The sequence below is a fragment of the Sinohyriopsis cumingii genome, chromosome 17 (assembly GCF_028554795.1).
Source record: "Sinohyriopsis cumingii isolate HCF-2022 chromosome 17, ASM2855479v2, whole genome shotgun sequence".
Taxonomy (NCBI): Eukaryota; Metazoa; Mollusca; class Bivalvia; order Unionida; family Unionidae; genus Sinohyriopsis; species Sinohyriopsis cumingii.
In genome coordinates, this window is record NC_142977.1 from 94,129,430 (window position 1) to 94,145,348 (window position 15,919).

General features: G+C 35.6%; 1 protein-coding gene across 1 annotated transcript in view; it reads left to right on the top strand.

The window, feature by feature from the left end:
• LOC149779447 (ribosome biogenesis protein wdr12-like) overlaps positions 1–15,919 on the top strand; it is a 40,504-nt gene that overhangs the window by 8,820 nt on the left and 15,765 nt on the right. Inside the window, exons 3-6 of the mRNA XM_089940112.1 lie at positions 5,140–5,243; positions 8,709–8,815; positions 9,551–9,669; positions 10,895–11,052. Coding sequence (XP_089796238.1) covers positions 5,140–5,243; positions 8,709–8,815; positions 9,551–9,669; positions 10,895–11,052 — 488 coding nt within the window. The remainder of the gene's footprint in view (positions 1–5,139; positions 5,244–8,708; positions 8,816–9,550; positions 9,670–10,894; positions 11,053–15,919) is intronic.

The window sequence follows — 15,919 nt, forward strand, 5'->3', positions numbered from 1 at the left end:
AACTAAGTGAATATCTTAAAACTACATGCATGGCAGCTATCAGCAAGAAATCTGAATCAATTATTCATGCTATATCAGTTGCCTATTACTTGGTGAAGGAGAAGATTGTGTCTCTAAAGTATGACTCACTGTTGGATTTTGTTGACTTTCTGGGTGTTGGTGTTGGCAACATGAGAGTAGGAGGCAACGCAACATATTTGTCAAAGGCTTCTGTTGAGGAATTTCAGGTAAGTTCTTTTATTTTATTAACAATTTTTCTATTGAAATTTTGATGGAAAAAATGGTTTATACTAACAAGCAACCAAAACATGATCAGTTAGGTTCCAAACAGTGCATATCTTGAGGAATCCCTGTGTTACTAAAAATAGCACCTAGCATCTTGATCGACCAATGAAATTGCATTCAGTAGCTAATCGTCCTAACTTCCTGTTAACTTTTAATGGTGGATAATGTTTTTCTTTTTTAATCAGTCTGGATTATTGGTACCTGTTGCTTTTGTCATGAAATTCTTTCCTGTCTAGGTCAAATTTCAGTATCACTGTAACGAGTTTTCATGTGTTTGAAATGATGATACAGTCACTGTTGTTTGAATAATTGCCTGAGCATGTAATGAGTTGCTGTCAACATCGTGATACAGTACAATAGACAAATCTCACGACTTGAAACTTATATAATTCTTTAGTAAATAAGTTATTATTATTATTTGCTCTGATGATCATTGCAGCAAATGACATTGACCCTGATATGCTTATATCACAACTGTGCATATGTAGGGACCCTTCAATGATGTATAGAATACCAACATTTTTTGTTTTTAAAGTCGTCGTATACAGACAGGCATAATCACTTCCTTCATTACTATAATTGAATAACTTTAATTAACAGAGAGAGAGACTCTAGTGCCATATTATTTTAGCATTTAATCACCTTGATGGGATTTCTTAAAACAACCGAATTATCATAAGGCAACATCTTTAGACATGCCATGGTCTTAGGTTAAGGTTCTTGCACAATTTGCATCTGATTTTGGTCATTTTACTTTGGTTTTTTTATATAATATATTTATTTCACATCTCTCAAATACTTTAATAATAATAATATGATAATAAAATACTTCTGTACTTTGATTTATCATCAAACTTTATTTTTTTCCAGGATTGCATTGCAACAGTGATAGAATCTGAGTTAATGCAGAAAGTATAATGTAGTCCATTCATTAGCATCTAAATTGATGAGAGTACAGACATTTCAAATACCAAGGAACTGGTCATTTATGCCACAATCATTGAACCAACCATGTTTGTTTCTACAACTCATTTTCTTGGTAATATGTCAGTGGAAAGGCAAATCACACACTGCTGAAGTTCTTTTCAAAGAAGTTGTCCAGTTCTTGGAAAAGAAGGAGATTCCTCTTGAAAAAGTTGTTGGTTTTGGCAGTAATGGGGTATCAGTGATGACAGGTCACAAAAGTGTGTAGCAACATGGTTCAAGGAGAAAAGTCCTCACTTGATCAGCATTCATTGTATGTCTCATAGATTGAATTTGTGTACCCCTTGAGCAGTGAAAAACATTCTGTACCTCAAGGAAACCTTTGAAGGCACAGTTAAAGACCTGTACTATTCTTTTCATAAATCTGCCAACAGAAAAGCTGAATTGAAGGAAATCCAGAACATTCTGGACAGTCCACAACTGAAAGTCAGAGAGGTGCATGAAATAAGATGACTGGCATTTTATGATGCACTATAAGCAATTTTTCACAACTGGGGGAGGGGGGCTCTCGTGAATTATTTCAGAAAGTAGAACAAGACAAAAGAGTGTCAAGACTTGTTGAATAAACTCATAGACTACAGATTTGTGGCATGCATGAATATTATGATGGATATCATACCTCACTTAGCACAGATAATTATGCTTTTACAGAAATCTGACTTAGATATAGCGGCTGTGGCACAGGCACTTGATAGTTTGAATTCTACCTTACAGAAAGCAGACACAGGAAAATCCTATCACCAGACCTGTATGTCTAAAAAATTGAAATCATCTAAGGATGGAGACAAAACTAAAATTGCTTACAGTGGTGTTGAACTCAAGTTACTCAGGAGCACATTGAAAAAAGTTTCCGATGTGTCGAACCTTTGCCATGAGTTTGTTACAGATTTGCAAGTGGAGATAGCTGCAAGATTTCCAAAGAGCAGCACACAGGTGGCAACAGCATTTGAGGTTCTTGGTCTACACAGCCTCACATTCCTATCTTCTGAAGAATAGTAAATGTATGGTTATGACCAGATAAAAACTCTGTGATCATTTTGGTCAGGAGAAGAAATCAAAAGAAGCTATCAGTCCCCTTTGTGTGACCAAAAACATGTTTTGACAGAGTCATCTCTTGCTAAGACTATCATTAAAATAGAAATGTACCCTAGAGAAAAAATGTGCAGATTCTGGTAGATCGTACATCAGCATCATGCAGACACATTTCCAAATCTTCTTCAATTAGCATCAGTGGCCATGGTTTGCCATACCAAACCACTGACTGTGAGAGAGGATTCAGCAATCAAAATCGAACCAAAACTGCAGGAAGAAGCCGTCTAAAAGAAAGGGTTCTCAACAGACTCGTGATGATTTCAATTGAAGGACCTCCTATGAGAGATTTCACCTTTAACAAGGCATTGGTAGAGTGGAGGATGAGAAAGGACAGGAGGCTATTTAGAAAATAGTGATCATATTTGCAGAATAATGCAGTCACAATTACAGTCTGTCTGGATGCAGATGTATATATCTTCCAGTAAAGAGTTAACTGTTATAGAAACTGTATATATACTTTCCCTAATTCATTATGAGCTTTGGACTTTTCCTTAAAAAATATTTTTTGTCATCCATGAAAGGAAAATATGTGTTCTTCTGATCTTTCTTGGTATGGATTTGTAATTGAGCATGTGACACGCAGGAAGTACATGACTATTTTAAGATTGACCAGAGGAGTGACACTGTTTGCAGTCTATTGTTTGGTTCTTGAATGGTTAGTGTGTAGATAGAATGTTATTAGAAAACATAAGACTTTGATTTCAGTTTTAAGTGTGTAGGTAGAATATTGTTATTAGAAAACATAAGACTGATTTCAGTTTTAAGTGTTATGCTGTAATATACAGAAGACATGATATGCATTTAATGCACTTATATTATACTTGCTATTGCTCTTTTTGAATACATTGAGTTGTTTTTTAACACCATATTGGAAGGCCCTCTCCCTCCCATGGCTATGTTAGCCCCGCCTTTTTTTCAGATTCACTGGGGGCAATTACCCACATTTATCAATCCTAGAGGAAACCTTGCATGATTCTTTTTAGAAATATTCTTAGATTGTCACACAGCAAGTCAGATGATCTGCAGTTTTAGATCCATTCTTAGATTGTCACACAGCAAGTCAGATGATCTGCAGTTTTAGATCCATTCTTAGATTGTTACACAGCAAGTCAGATGATCTGCAGTTTTAGATCCATTCTTAGATTGTCACACAGCAAGTCAGATGATCTGCAGTTTTAGATCCATTCTTAGATTGTTACACAGCAAGTCAGATCTGCTGTTTTAGATCCATTCTTAGATTGTCACACAGCAAGTCAGATGATCTGCTGTTTTAGATCCATTCTTAGATTGTCACACAGCAAGTCAGATGATCTGCTGTTTTAGATCCATTCTTAGATTGTCACACAGCAAGTCAGATGATCTGCTGTTTTAGATCCATTTTTAGATTGTCACACAGCAAATTGGAACATCTACAGTAACCATAAGTCTGTGGTCAAACAATAAAGTCTGAGGTTATACTAAAGCGTGATTGAACTCATTCTAGATCTACTAGAATTATATCATTCCAAAAACTATGTCTGACCAAGTTCCTCAGTTCCCAAAATGGTGGATAGAATTTTAAACCAAATAATATTCAAGAAAGAGGAAATGTAGTTTAATATGTGGTTTTGTACTGAACTTTATATGATGATATGAAAATGTATTTAGTTTGAAGTCATTGCCATATTTCTTGTCTTACACCAGAAAGTTTTCACAATCACATGCTTCTGTGGAACACCTATTTCTGATAATGTAAAACACTAACATTAAGGCAAAATACATACCTATGAATTAAATATAAGTATTGTGGTACTTTTAATCTTAAAAAGTAAATAAAATATTATTGGTTAAAAGAAATGACTCAGCACCATCTTGAGATTACTAGAGACTTCAGATATTGGGTCAACCTGATATGTTTAGTTTAACTTTTGGCAATGACTTTGGTTGATGATTGGACCACCTCCAATGCAGAGTATGGTTGTTTTCAAGCTCACATCTACATCATAATGAACACATTTCCGTTAATGAATTTAATAGCTAAGATATGGATGTCCTACATTTGAATCATTCTATTCAATTATAATGATAAATACCTATTGTGTGTTAATTCTCATTATTCTATTTTCTGTTCCTGTTTTTTTTTTCTCCTAAAGGGTGAGAGATAATTTGGGAGATCACATATCTTATAAGAATGGATCTGGTAACTTGTATAATGCATGCTTTATGAGGGAGAGAAAAGACTTCTCCAGAGTGAGAATGGAATGGAAGATTTGACATGAATAAACTAAAATAACAAAAATGAAATTTTAGTTATAGTATAGACTTTTCACATATTCCTGATATTTATATTTAAAAAAAGAGCAAATTTGAATACATTTAAAACTAATTATAAACAATATAAAATCAATATAGAAATTTGCATCATGTTGTCCTGTGGGAAACCATGCTATTTGAAAATTTGTCCGAGTTCCATTCATGGAATACATGTTCTTTTTGCCCTAGCAGAAAGTATATTCCATTCTGACATGCAGGAAGAAGTTTTTGAATGTTAAATTATTAACATTAGTTTAAGTACTGGACTTAATTGTATCCAAGGAATATGTTTTCTGTTTCCAAGGAAACAAGCTGATTTACAGCACCGTGCACAGTTTGTATCAAATTTTTGTGATCATTTTCCATTGTAATGCTGTTTTTTGCAGCAGTTTAAATACTTTAAAGTTTAATTTATAGTTCATTGGTATTATGAATTATTAACTTGTTACTGAAACATGTAAAATGTGGTCAACCATGCTTTTTCAGGAGAATCTGGAGATGCCAACTCAGCTGATTTTGATTTTCTCATCAGCAGTGAATTTTTACGTCTGCCTTTGGACCAGCATCTGTCGCAAAAAGAGATCTCTTCAGTAAGTTGGCATTATTCTACACCACCTTTTTTTGAAAAGCTTGGAATTGATATTTTCCTTTACATTTGTTTGAAAAGCATGGGATTTGATATTTTCCTTTACATTTGTTTGAGAAGCATGGGATTTGATATTTTCCTTAACTCCCTTGATTATTATCTGATTTCAACCAAATTTGATATAGAGTCTGATTTTTATGAGACACTAAGTGTCAGTATACAGCATCAATCAAGGTATTTAATAAATATGGGATGTAATCAATAAAGATTTTAATGTAGTGGGGGTGCTCCCCCTTTGTGGGTATGGGGGCTGCAAAAAGTAGCTTGTTACTCTCGTATATTTAGGAAGGTATATTACCCAGCTGCTAGTGCTTAGGAAATGTTCTTATCAGTTAGTGGAGTTGTAGCCCATGATTGTCAGAACAACCCACTTTCAATTCTGCAAATTACTCCTTTATTTATTAGATTTCAGTCAGATTTTATATGCAGCATGATGTTGATAATCCCACCAATGAGAATGGGATGTCAGGCATTTACATAAAAGCCTGTATACTGTATATGAAAAACATTTACAGTGAAAAATCTATAAAGGAAAGAGGGCTGAATTTGTAAAGCAGAAAAACCTCAAAATAATTTTTTAAGTTTTAGTAATCAAACAATAATTTTTTTTATATATCATTTTGGGGAGGAGCTTGTGTATGAAAACATAAAAGACCTAACATTTAGGACATCAAGATATATACATGGTAATGGTTTATTGCTAGAAATTGCCTAAATGCATGTGTATTGGAACCTATAACTTTAAAAACAGATAAGTAGAAGATGGATATAGTTTTCCATCATCACATTTAAATTCTGACTGCTTGTGATCTAAATAAAATATGCCCCGGCATGAGATCTAGAGCCCCTCTTTGTGCCATATTGCTCAATGTACCTTACTGTCTCCTTTTAGATGCGAAAACCATCATGATACAGTAAAAGGAAATCATGCAAAATACGTACCATTCTCCTTCAATTTCAAAGACATTAATGTTTCTGGTCTCATTAATTGTGAGGAATATGCTAAATTGTTTGGCTCGAAAGGCATCAAATTCTAAAATTCATCATCCTCAATGATGTAAATATCTTCAGTAATTGGAAATCAACATACAAATAAGTTAAAACACTTTTTGATTCCAAATTGGGTGTGATAATGTTGTCGCTAATATTTATGCAGTTTTGTATTTTTCAGATATGGCCCATCAGTTTCAAAACATCTTATATGTTACCTTAGGATGCACACAAATTATACACTTTCATTAGATCAAGTTATTGAGAGGTCAGAAGTAACATTTTAAACTTGTGGGGAGATTTAACTTATACAAATCTGAGTAGAAATTGTGAACAAATATTATGATTTTTTGTATTAAAAAAATTTCATTTAAACAATTTTAAAATATACCAAATTTAAAAAACCATTCTTCACAAATCAAATAATTTGTTTGCAAAAATGTATTTTGACTAGTTCAAATATATCGAAGAACCTTCATTCTTGGATGAGTATAGTAATTAATCTTCCTGTTTCAGCCCAACATTTGTAACCTAGTGCATGACATGACCCTTCACTTAAACCACTCTCTTTTAAAATAAATTGAACTCTAGAACAAACCACATTGGAACAAATGCAACCAAACTTGGCAGTTATGCTTCATTGTTGCTACAGATAAAGAAAAGTCCAATTTATTAGATAGATTCACCTTCTATTGCATCCTGTTGCAACAGTTTTTGCAAAATGTACCATACCCAATTCAGACTTTTTATATGTTGTGTCCAGGTTAATACATAACAGAAGTAATAGTTTTGGTGCATCTGAATAATTAGCTATCATATATAATCACATCATTAGTATAATTGATATTCCTTCTGATTGATGTTTGTCTTGTTACACAGAATAGATATGTGATTCTGATCATTAGGAAAGAATTTATTTGTCTGTACCTGTCCAATGACTTTCAGTTATTCTGAGTATATCTAATCCCAAATTGTCCATACTATACTGCTTCTCCTGTTGGGTGTGTGTGTGATTTGGATTTTTAATGTTGCATTGACAATTTTCAGTCATATCGCTATGATGTTTGCAGTGTGACATTTTATAGCAATGTCCAGCACTGGGTTATCATGCCGCAGACATTTAGCATGATGTCCCACCCAGACACATTATCCTGACAAGAGGCTGGCCAGTCCTAAAACTAACCCCTTAATGCTGAGCACCAAGCGAGGCAGCTGTTAGTACCATTTTAATAAATCTTTGGTATGACTCGGCCAGGATTCAAACCCACGACCTTCCGCATCTGAGATGGACACTCTAAGCACTAGGCCACCAGAGTGGTAACTTTTTATCTGTTTGGAGAAAATGTTTTTGTGTTCCAGTATCCAACTTTAATGAATTTTTGAGCCACAAATAGTTTTGAACATATCAGGGTGTTGACCTCCGATTGGTTTCACCAGTGCCCTTCATTGTGCTATAATAAATGAGAATACATAGAGAAACTTGGATCAACTTTACAAAGAGATACCTCAACTGGAGACCAAAAAATATCAGATCATGAAAAAGATACATGTAGGCACAATTTCATCAAATGCACCCATCAAAAATAAAGATGGTTGGCTACTAACAACAGAAATGGATTTGTCAAAATGCATTTCAGGGATATTCTGAGTAGACCACAGTGTGAAATAACACCTCAGTTCCATGATGACATCAAAGATAATCTGAAAATGAACATAACTGCAATAAGAAAAGAAGTAAAAAAAAGAACATTAAAAATCCATATTACAACAAAGCAGCAGGAGAAGATGAAGTCATAAAACAAATACTCAAGGCTTAAGATGAGAACACAGGAACAATTGATCAACCTTTTTAAATAACATAATAGAAGAAGAAAACTCAGCCTCTCCCCCTCCCATGGAAGAATGGTATCATAATTAAACTCCCCATTATTGAATTATCAGTATTGAACATTACTCTTCAACATACTTTAATACTTTGTTCTACTGTACTCTGGATAGTTACATCAGTATTGTGGATAATTTGATTTTTTGTCATTGATTTTCATGGGTATCCAACAACCAATACCTAATTTTCCTGATTGCTAAGCATGTCGTCACAGGCTTATACTGCTGTATATACTCATTTATAAGTTTTGTCCAACTGCAAACATCATAGACCCTAATTGGCTGCTGCATAATATGCTGTCCGATCAGAGTCTGGGTTGTTTTATTACTCCTAACAGACTGCATAGACTCGGATCTGCCAGAAAAGTAGGCGATGACAGATTTGGATCTATGCAGTTTGCAGTTGGATTTGACTTACATGTAATTATTATATAGTAATTATTAATTGGTGCTTACTTGGTTTGAAAAAACTTTGTACTCTTTTAAAAATAATGAATTTACAATATCTTGTGGGTTTTTTCTTCTTTCTTTTAAGGAAGATGTTGTTGAATTGGAATATATTGTGCACCACCCGGCGCCTAGGCCTGAACATTCTATGGACCATGATGATTGGGTTAGCTGTGTACAAGGCAGTGACAAATAGTAACTTTATCATTATTTTCCAACATGGTTAAATCTGTGTGAAATGTGCATTGTAATCTTATTAATTTTGAGAAGTATTGTAGCCTCCTCTTTTCAGTAATCACATTTACATGGCTTTCAATTAAATTATGCATTTTTTCTTTTTTTTCTTTTCAAGATAGTGGGTCCTCCTTTCTTGTCAAAGGCATATCCATGAAATTGAGTTAAAATTTATTTTCTTCAAAACCACAAAAAATTAGTATCAGTAATTGAACAGACAGTACCTATCATGTGGTAATTCTGATATTTGTTTACATAAAGGTTTAGTTACATCATGTTGACTCCAGTTGCTATAAGATGTGATTACATTGGATTTAATTTGTTTACTTAATGGCTCAGAGTAACAGAAAAGTGTATACCTGATTTGTTACAGATTTTGATGGAAAGCACTGAATATGCAAACCTGATATTTTAACATCAATTGTCCACCAGGATATGTATTACAAAACAGCTTACAACATTATTCATATTTTAACATCAGTGTCCACCAGGATAATTATTACAAAACAGCTTAAAACATTATTCATATTTTAACATCAGTGTCCACCAGGATATGTAGTACAAAACAGCCTACAATATTATTCATATTTTCAAAGGACCTGATTTTATTTATGCTTGTATTTTTGAGGTCTTATATATGCTTTACTGTCAGTTAAATATCTAAAAGAATGAACATTACATTATTTTATCATTTAGCATACTATCTGGTTGCTATGACAACACTCTACACTTATGGAAAACAGATGGAAGGCCAATTATGACCATTCCGGGACATACTCAGCCTGTCAAGTGTGTGGCTTGGGTTGTTTGTCACAGTAAGTGATGGAATGTTTTCTTGTGATACCATATTAAGTTTGAAAGGTACTTAAGAATCATTTTCTGGCAGTGGGGTTTGGGATCTTCAATGGTTTTTGCTAAATATTGTTATTTAATGGATATAGTAATGTATTGAAAATGGTAGTTAACAAGAATTTTTGTTGGTCATATTTTGTCTTGCCTTCTTTGAATAAATTTGAGATTGAGGAAACAGTGTTTTCTGATGGTAGCAGCAGCTTCAACATCAACTTAGCCTGTATTAAACTCTAAAGCTTCAAAATAGTAAGAATTTTATGAAACTTGCAGCAATAAATGTCTGGGAAGTGTGAATTTTTTTTTAAATTATCAAAATAAGCCCCATCCTATTGTGTGGTAAGGGATGCTTGAAGTCTAATATCACCTAAAATGTAACTGAAAAAAAAAAATTGCTTAACATTGAAATCTTTCTGATACATACTTCATCATAGGTCATAAATGAATGTAATATTTTGAACAGTTGATATGCGCATGAATATTTGTTTTATACATGTGTAACAACAATCACTCATTTACACTACCATCACTTAATAATGTGTTTTTCGATGCACTGAGGCAGCAGACCCATATACAAGATTTTCAGCTATTATTCGGTTGTCAGACTTTGCATCACAGACAGTTTCCTCAGCTGAATAACCAAGGCCCATTTGATAGTGTTTGAACTGTTTCTGGTGGTACATTGTGAGAGGCTCCAGTGGGGACTCCGCACAGGAATGTCAGCATTATGTACAGTGGGATGGACATATTGTTGGAACTTGATGTTGAAGATAATGATACTCACTTCTGTATGGTTGGTGAGGTCATGGCACAGATATTCACGCTTGTTCAGTTGTAACCAGAAATTCTGAAGTACAAATTAGTTTGGTAGTATGGTAATACAGGACCAGGAAACAGCAGGATCATTTTCCTATTTTTTTATATTTTACATTAAAATTCTGGCTCATTCTTGCGTAGAAAATTGATAGGTATATAATAAAAGCAATTATTAGTCATGATATCTTTATTTCTTATGGTGCTAAGGTGCTCGCCTTTATACATAACTCGGATCTCACCTCTGTCCATATGGGTTGGAGTCTCAGCTCATCCAACATGGGTGTAAAAGAAAGCTTGCTAGTGGCCTATCATGTACTGACAAATGGCATTCAACCAACAAAACAAAACCAGAATATTTATCGTTATTTTTTTTAGGTGATGAACCAGTATCCACCTTCCTCTCTGGGTCACATGATCAAACCATTCTTGTCTGGGAGTGGAATAGGGAGAAAAATGAGATAGACTGTCGGCATTGTTGTCGAGGCCATGCAGGCAGTGTTGACTGTGTAGCAGTTGATAGTACCAGACAGAGGGTTAGTAATCTGGTTTGGAAGGAAATTCCTGAACGTTTTATAGCTAGGTAACTGTTTCATGTCAGACAGACCATACATCTCAAATTTGGCATTTGCCAGTCATTTACTTTGCATATGCATCTGTACAGTCAACAAAGGCTGGCTTAATGTTTTGGTTTTCTGCCGATATCTTTGAACATAATAAATTCATGCTATGATATAAAGATCAGTAGAGATGATCAGCTACCTAGGGTTTATTCTATAAATAGAAATACCTATCAAAATGCCAAGACATAAGCAGCAGACTCACTATGCAAGTAGGGCAAACATTCAAGTCAAGTAGAACACAATACAGTAATCCCCCTCTTGAACGGTCCCCCTGACCAGCGGCCACCCGCTCCTTACGGCCAGAATCTGTTGGCACCGACGAGTTTGTGTTCAAATGTACCCGTCACAAAAGGCCACCCAGCTAACGCGACCAGCGGCTGCATTTTATTTTGATATGTATCCAGAACCAGTATTTTATTCATAACGTGTGTTAAGTAAACCGATTTCTGTTTCCCGATGTCAGGTTTTCGCTACTGAAAGAAGTGTTGACTAAAGTACATGTACCACAAAGGTTAATATTATATCATTTACGCCTCACGAGAAGCCACATCTATTCCGTAAAGCCAAGAAAGACTCAAATTTTAATCCATACAAAAGGGTAAGTACATGTAATCTAATTAGCCTTACTGCTGTGTTATCATAATATGTCCAGTTTAGTCACTTCGATAATTGTTAAGATTACAATTATTGAACAGTAGTAATAGTTGAGAAGTGGCAGCATCGATGTACAATACACAAGTCAGCAGGAAAATGGTTTGATAGTCTTTATGGCTTCCCTTAGTAAGATGTTCACTTTGATAATTAGTGGCTATTACTACTGACAATAATTGTCAAAATTACAAATCCTAACGGCTGCGAGGTCAAATCTGCGTGATGTTGATGGTACATATCGAAGCCGTTTTGGCTTCTGTCACTTAGTTTCAAGAAATGTATAAAAACAATAGGGTACCAGACTGTGACTAACGAATCACATGACAAGATCACTTTCTTTAAAAACACACGGCAATTTGTTTCTCAGTATTGTAGTTGGCAACATGAATAACTTGCTGCAAAAAGATCAACATGTCATCGAGGAAAAGAAAAATTATCAATTTAGAAGAGAAAGTGAAAGAAATTCAACTGACTGAGAGGTTGGGGGGTGGGGGGTCGAGGACTAAGATAAACAATATCGTGAAAGATAAGGAAACAATTCTGCAGAAGCGGAAAGGTGAAATGGATGGAGAAAGGAAGATTGTTTGAGCCAGAAGATGTTTGTATCCTGATTTGAATGACAAGAAAAAGCAACAGTTTTGTCAGTTGAATTTGGATATGACGACTTTACCGCAAGTAATGGATGGTTGCACAGATTTCAAGTGCGACACAATATTAAGTGTTCTGTCCTTAGTGGAGAATCAGCTGATGTAAATAATGAAGTTGACGAAGATTGGAACAAAAGACTAAACGATATATGCAGAGGATATGACAGCAGGGATATTTTTAATTGTGACGAGACTGGTTTGTTTTTTAGACTGTTACCAACAGAGTGACAGATGATGTGATCAGTAACATAATTATAAAGACAGTTTTAAAACTATATCAATGGTTATTCATAACATTCCTTTGAAAATGAAGAAACAGTTTGTTTTTCATTTATTTCACAACATGCATGTGATATTTTAATGAAAATATGAAATTTTTAAAATTAAGCATACTTTTGACTTTCTTCATATATATTTACTATTCACATTTGTCATCCCCCTCTAGAAAGGCCACCCTCATTATAAGGCCACTTTCCTGCTGCCGTAGGGGGAGTAAGAAACTTGCACATTAAGTAAACCAAGTTTGAAGTTAGTTTGTATTCTTTTAGTCATGTACATTGGCTTAAATAGATTTACATGAGTTTTGGAAACTGACTTATTAGTCATTAACAGTTGATATTACAAAGGGCTTTCAATTTTAACCTATGTTTTTTAAAATACATTAACTAATTATAATACCTGCCTTAGGAGAACTACTACCTTGCAAATCCAGCCCTCCCAGATTAAAACTTTTTAGCTCAAAAGCTAAAAGCTATCTGCCCACCTAGGTGATGGCCTTACTGAGAAGGTTGTCTGGTTGGCAGGTCTGTACCTCTGTTCACAATAGGCCACGTCCACAATCAATCATAGCATCAACCACTGGAAAAATGAAGTTTATCCAGTTTCATAACTCACATACTGCTACCACCACTGCTCCAGTGGCCTGGTGGTTAGAGTGTACACCTTGGATGCAGGAGGTCGTGGGTTTGATCCCCAACCGAGTCGTAACAAACACATACAAAAATGGTACTAACAGCTGCCTCGCTGGGCATTCAGCATTAAGAGGTTAGTGTTAGGACTGGTCGGCCTGGTATAAGGATAATGTGAATGGGTGGGACATCATGCTACATGTCTGTGGCATGATGCCCCAGTACTTGACATCACTATAAACTGCAGACGTCGTTGCAGACATCATAGTGAAAATTTTTAACGGTACATTAAAAATCCAAATCACATCACAACACATAGGGCCACCAGTCATTTCCCACCAATAGTGCACAGCTTAGTGCCTCAGTACCAAAGAATTCAGTTCATGAACCCAGTTATGCAGCATTCTAACCCATGCAGTGCTGCTTGGCACTTCCAGCAGATGACTCCAGTTTATACAGGCACTCTCATGGATCAGTCTAACCCACATATATTGCTGCTAGGCACTTCCAGTGGACAATGTCCAATATGTACATGCTTTCTCATGGATCAGTCTAACCCACACAGTGCTGCTTGGCACTTCCTGTGGATGACACCCAGTTTATATAGGCACTCTGATGGATTAATCTAACATGCATAGTACCTCTAGACATTTCCGGTGTATGATATTCATCTTGGTGCCTCAGTTTCCAAGAGAAGTCTCTTAACACTCCTCAAGCCTTTTGCCACCCAAACAACATCTTGAACATAATGAGATATAGCTATTAATGTGCTACAAGTTTAGTGCATTTCCACAAGGCCCTCCATATTTCAAATTAAATCATACTTTCATTATCACAGATCAGGGTGGTGCGAAGGATCCAATCTTTCATTGCTGAATGGGGAAGATTACCATGATGTCATATGGACCCAACAACTGGTTTCCAGGTGACTCTGTATTATGTTCAGTGTACCTCCTTCTTTGCCCAGAATTTCTTCGGCTACAAATACAGCACTCATCACTTGGTCATCAACCTAAATTCATTCAGTCAACTCTTTTACACTCTTGGGTTCATGATGGAATGCAAAAATGGGTTCTAAATGCCATCCATTGTGGAAACTATGAAATCAGTGTGGACTTGCGAATGGCATGACTTTACTTTCTTACTCACACAGCTTCCAAAAGTTCTGTGATTCTCCTGCAAAACAACAAAGTACAAAATAACAGACTAGTTATATTTTGAGGCAAGATTTGATATCATCACTTGTTACCCTCTTTCTAAGCCTCCTCACTAACAAGGACATCTTCAACCTCATCCCCTTTCAATATTTTCGTCAACCTAGGCATGGAACTCAACATTCAAGTAAACAGAGTATTTCTTCCACAGAACAAGAATTAAATTAGTACAGTGGTGGATTCCTTGCCTGTATGGAATAGTCCACTCTGGAGAATTCCTTTTGCCTGCTGGGTTTTCTCAATACATCAATGCATGTCTTAGTCCTAAGTCACCTTCTTGGGCTCCCATTAGAATGACTCTTTCATCCAAGTGAAGGCCAAACCTTTGACATTTGACCAGCTTTCATAATCTGCACAATCTGAGGTTGCATCTTAAAGGCAGGGAAGCCACACTGTACTTGCATTGAGGATACTTCTGTAAGTACAACTTCTGGAAATTTCAATCAATGTAAACATAGAGGACTAGAGAAAGCACGTCACTTACCATTTAGGAATGCCAGAGGAGTGTGCTCTCTCACAATCATTATTTATACATGAACATTTTTTTTTAGATGAAAACTGTTTTGAAAGCTTTCCACTGGTTTCTGGAGAACCTACATTGGAATTGAGTTCTCATTTGTTTGATGACTTCACTGTGATGGCTTATCTCAAATGCCAAGGTCAAACCAAGACCCCAGACCTTTGTATTTTTCATTGGGATTTTGTAAAGTGGTGTCCTAAATGACAAATCCACATCCAGTTTTGACATATCCTAGGCTGGCTAATTGGTGGACTCCTTTTCCCACAAGATTGAACTAATACAAACGTAATTGTCTTGTCATCCCTTGGTTTTCACTATATATGTGCCCAATGGGATCGATCTATGGTGGACCTATTGGCGACAAGGTGGACTGCCAAACTCCCAAAATTTATCTCACCAGCCCACCAGGATTCAAAAGGCCTGGATAATCTGTGCTTTTTCTATAGATTGGAACAGCCAACATTTACACTCCTCCAACACCTAAGGTTCCAAAGGTGATACAGGAAGCAAATGAATCAGAGTGTCTCCTGATTGATCCACTCGAATGGGAAATCAACCTCATCAATCTCACAACAGAATTGCCAGGAATCAAGATATTCCCTCATCTTTTTTAGGCAACCACAATGTTGGATGTTTCAACCCAACCCAGATTTGCTAACCTGCTTGCCTGGATCTTATTAAAATACATCCTTAGAAACAAGCAGTTCTTACAATAAGTGGTGGAGAATTCCTTGTTTGTGATGTCCCATCCCCTTAAAGGTGTGTAAAGGCTATGGAATATATTCTCAGTGATGATCATCAGAACACTTTATATCTCTGTAGGCATCCATACCTCAGTAC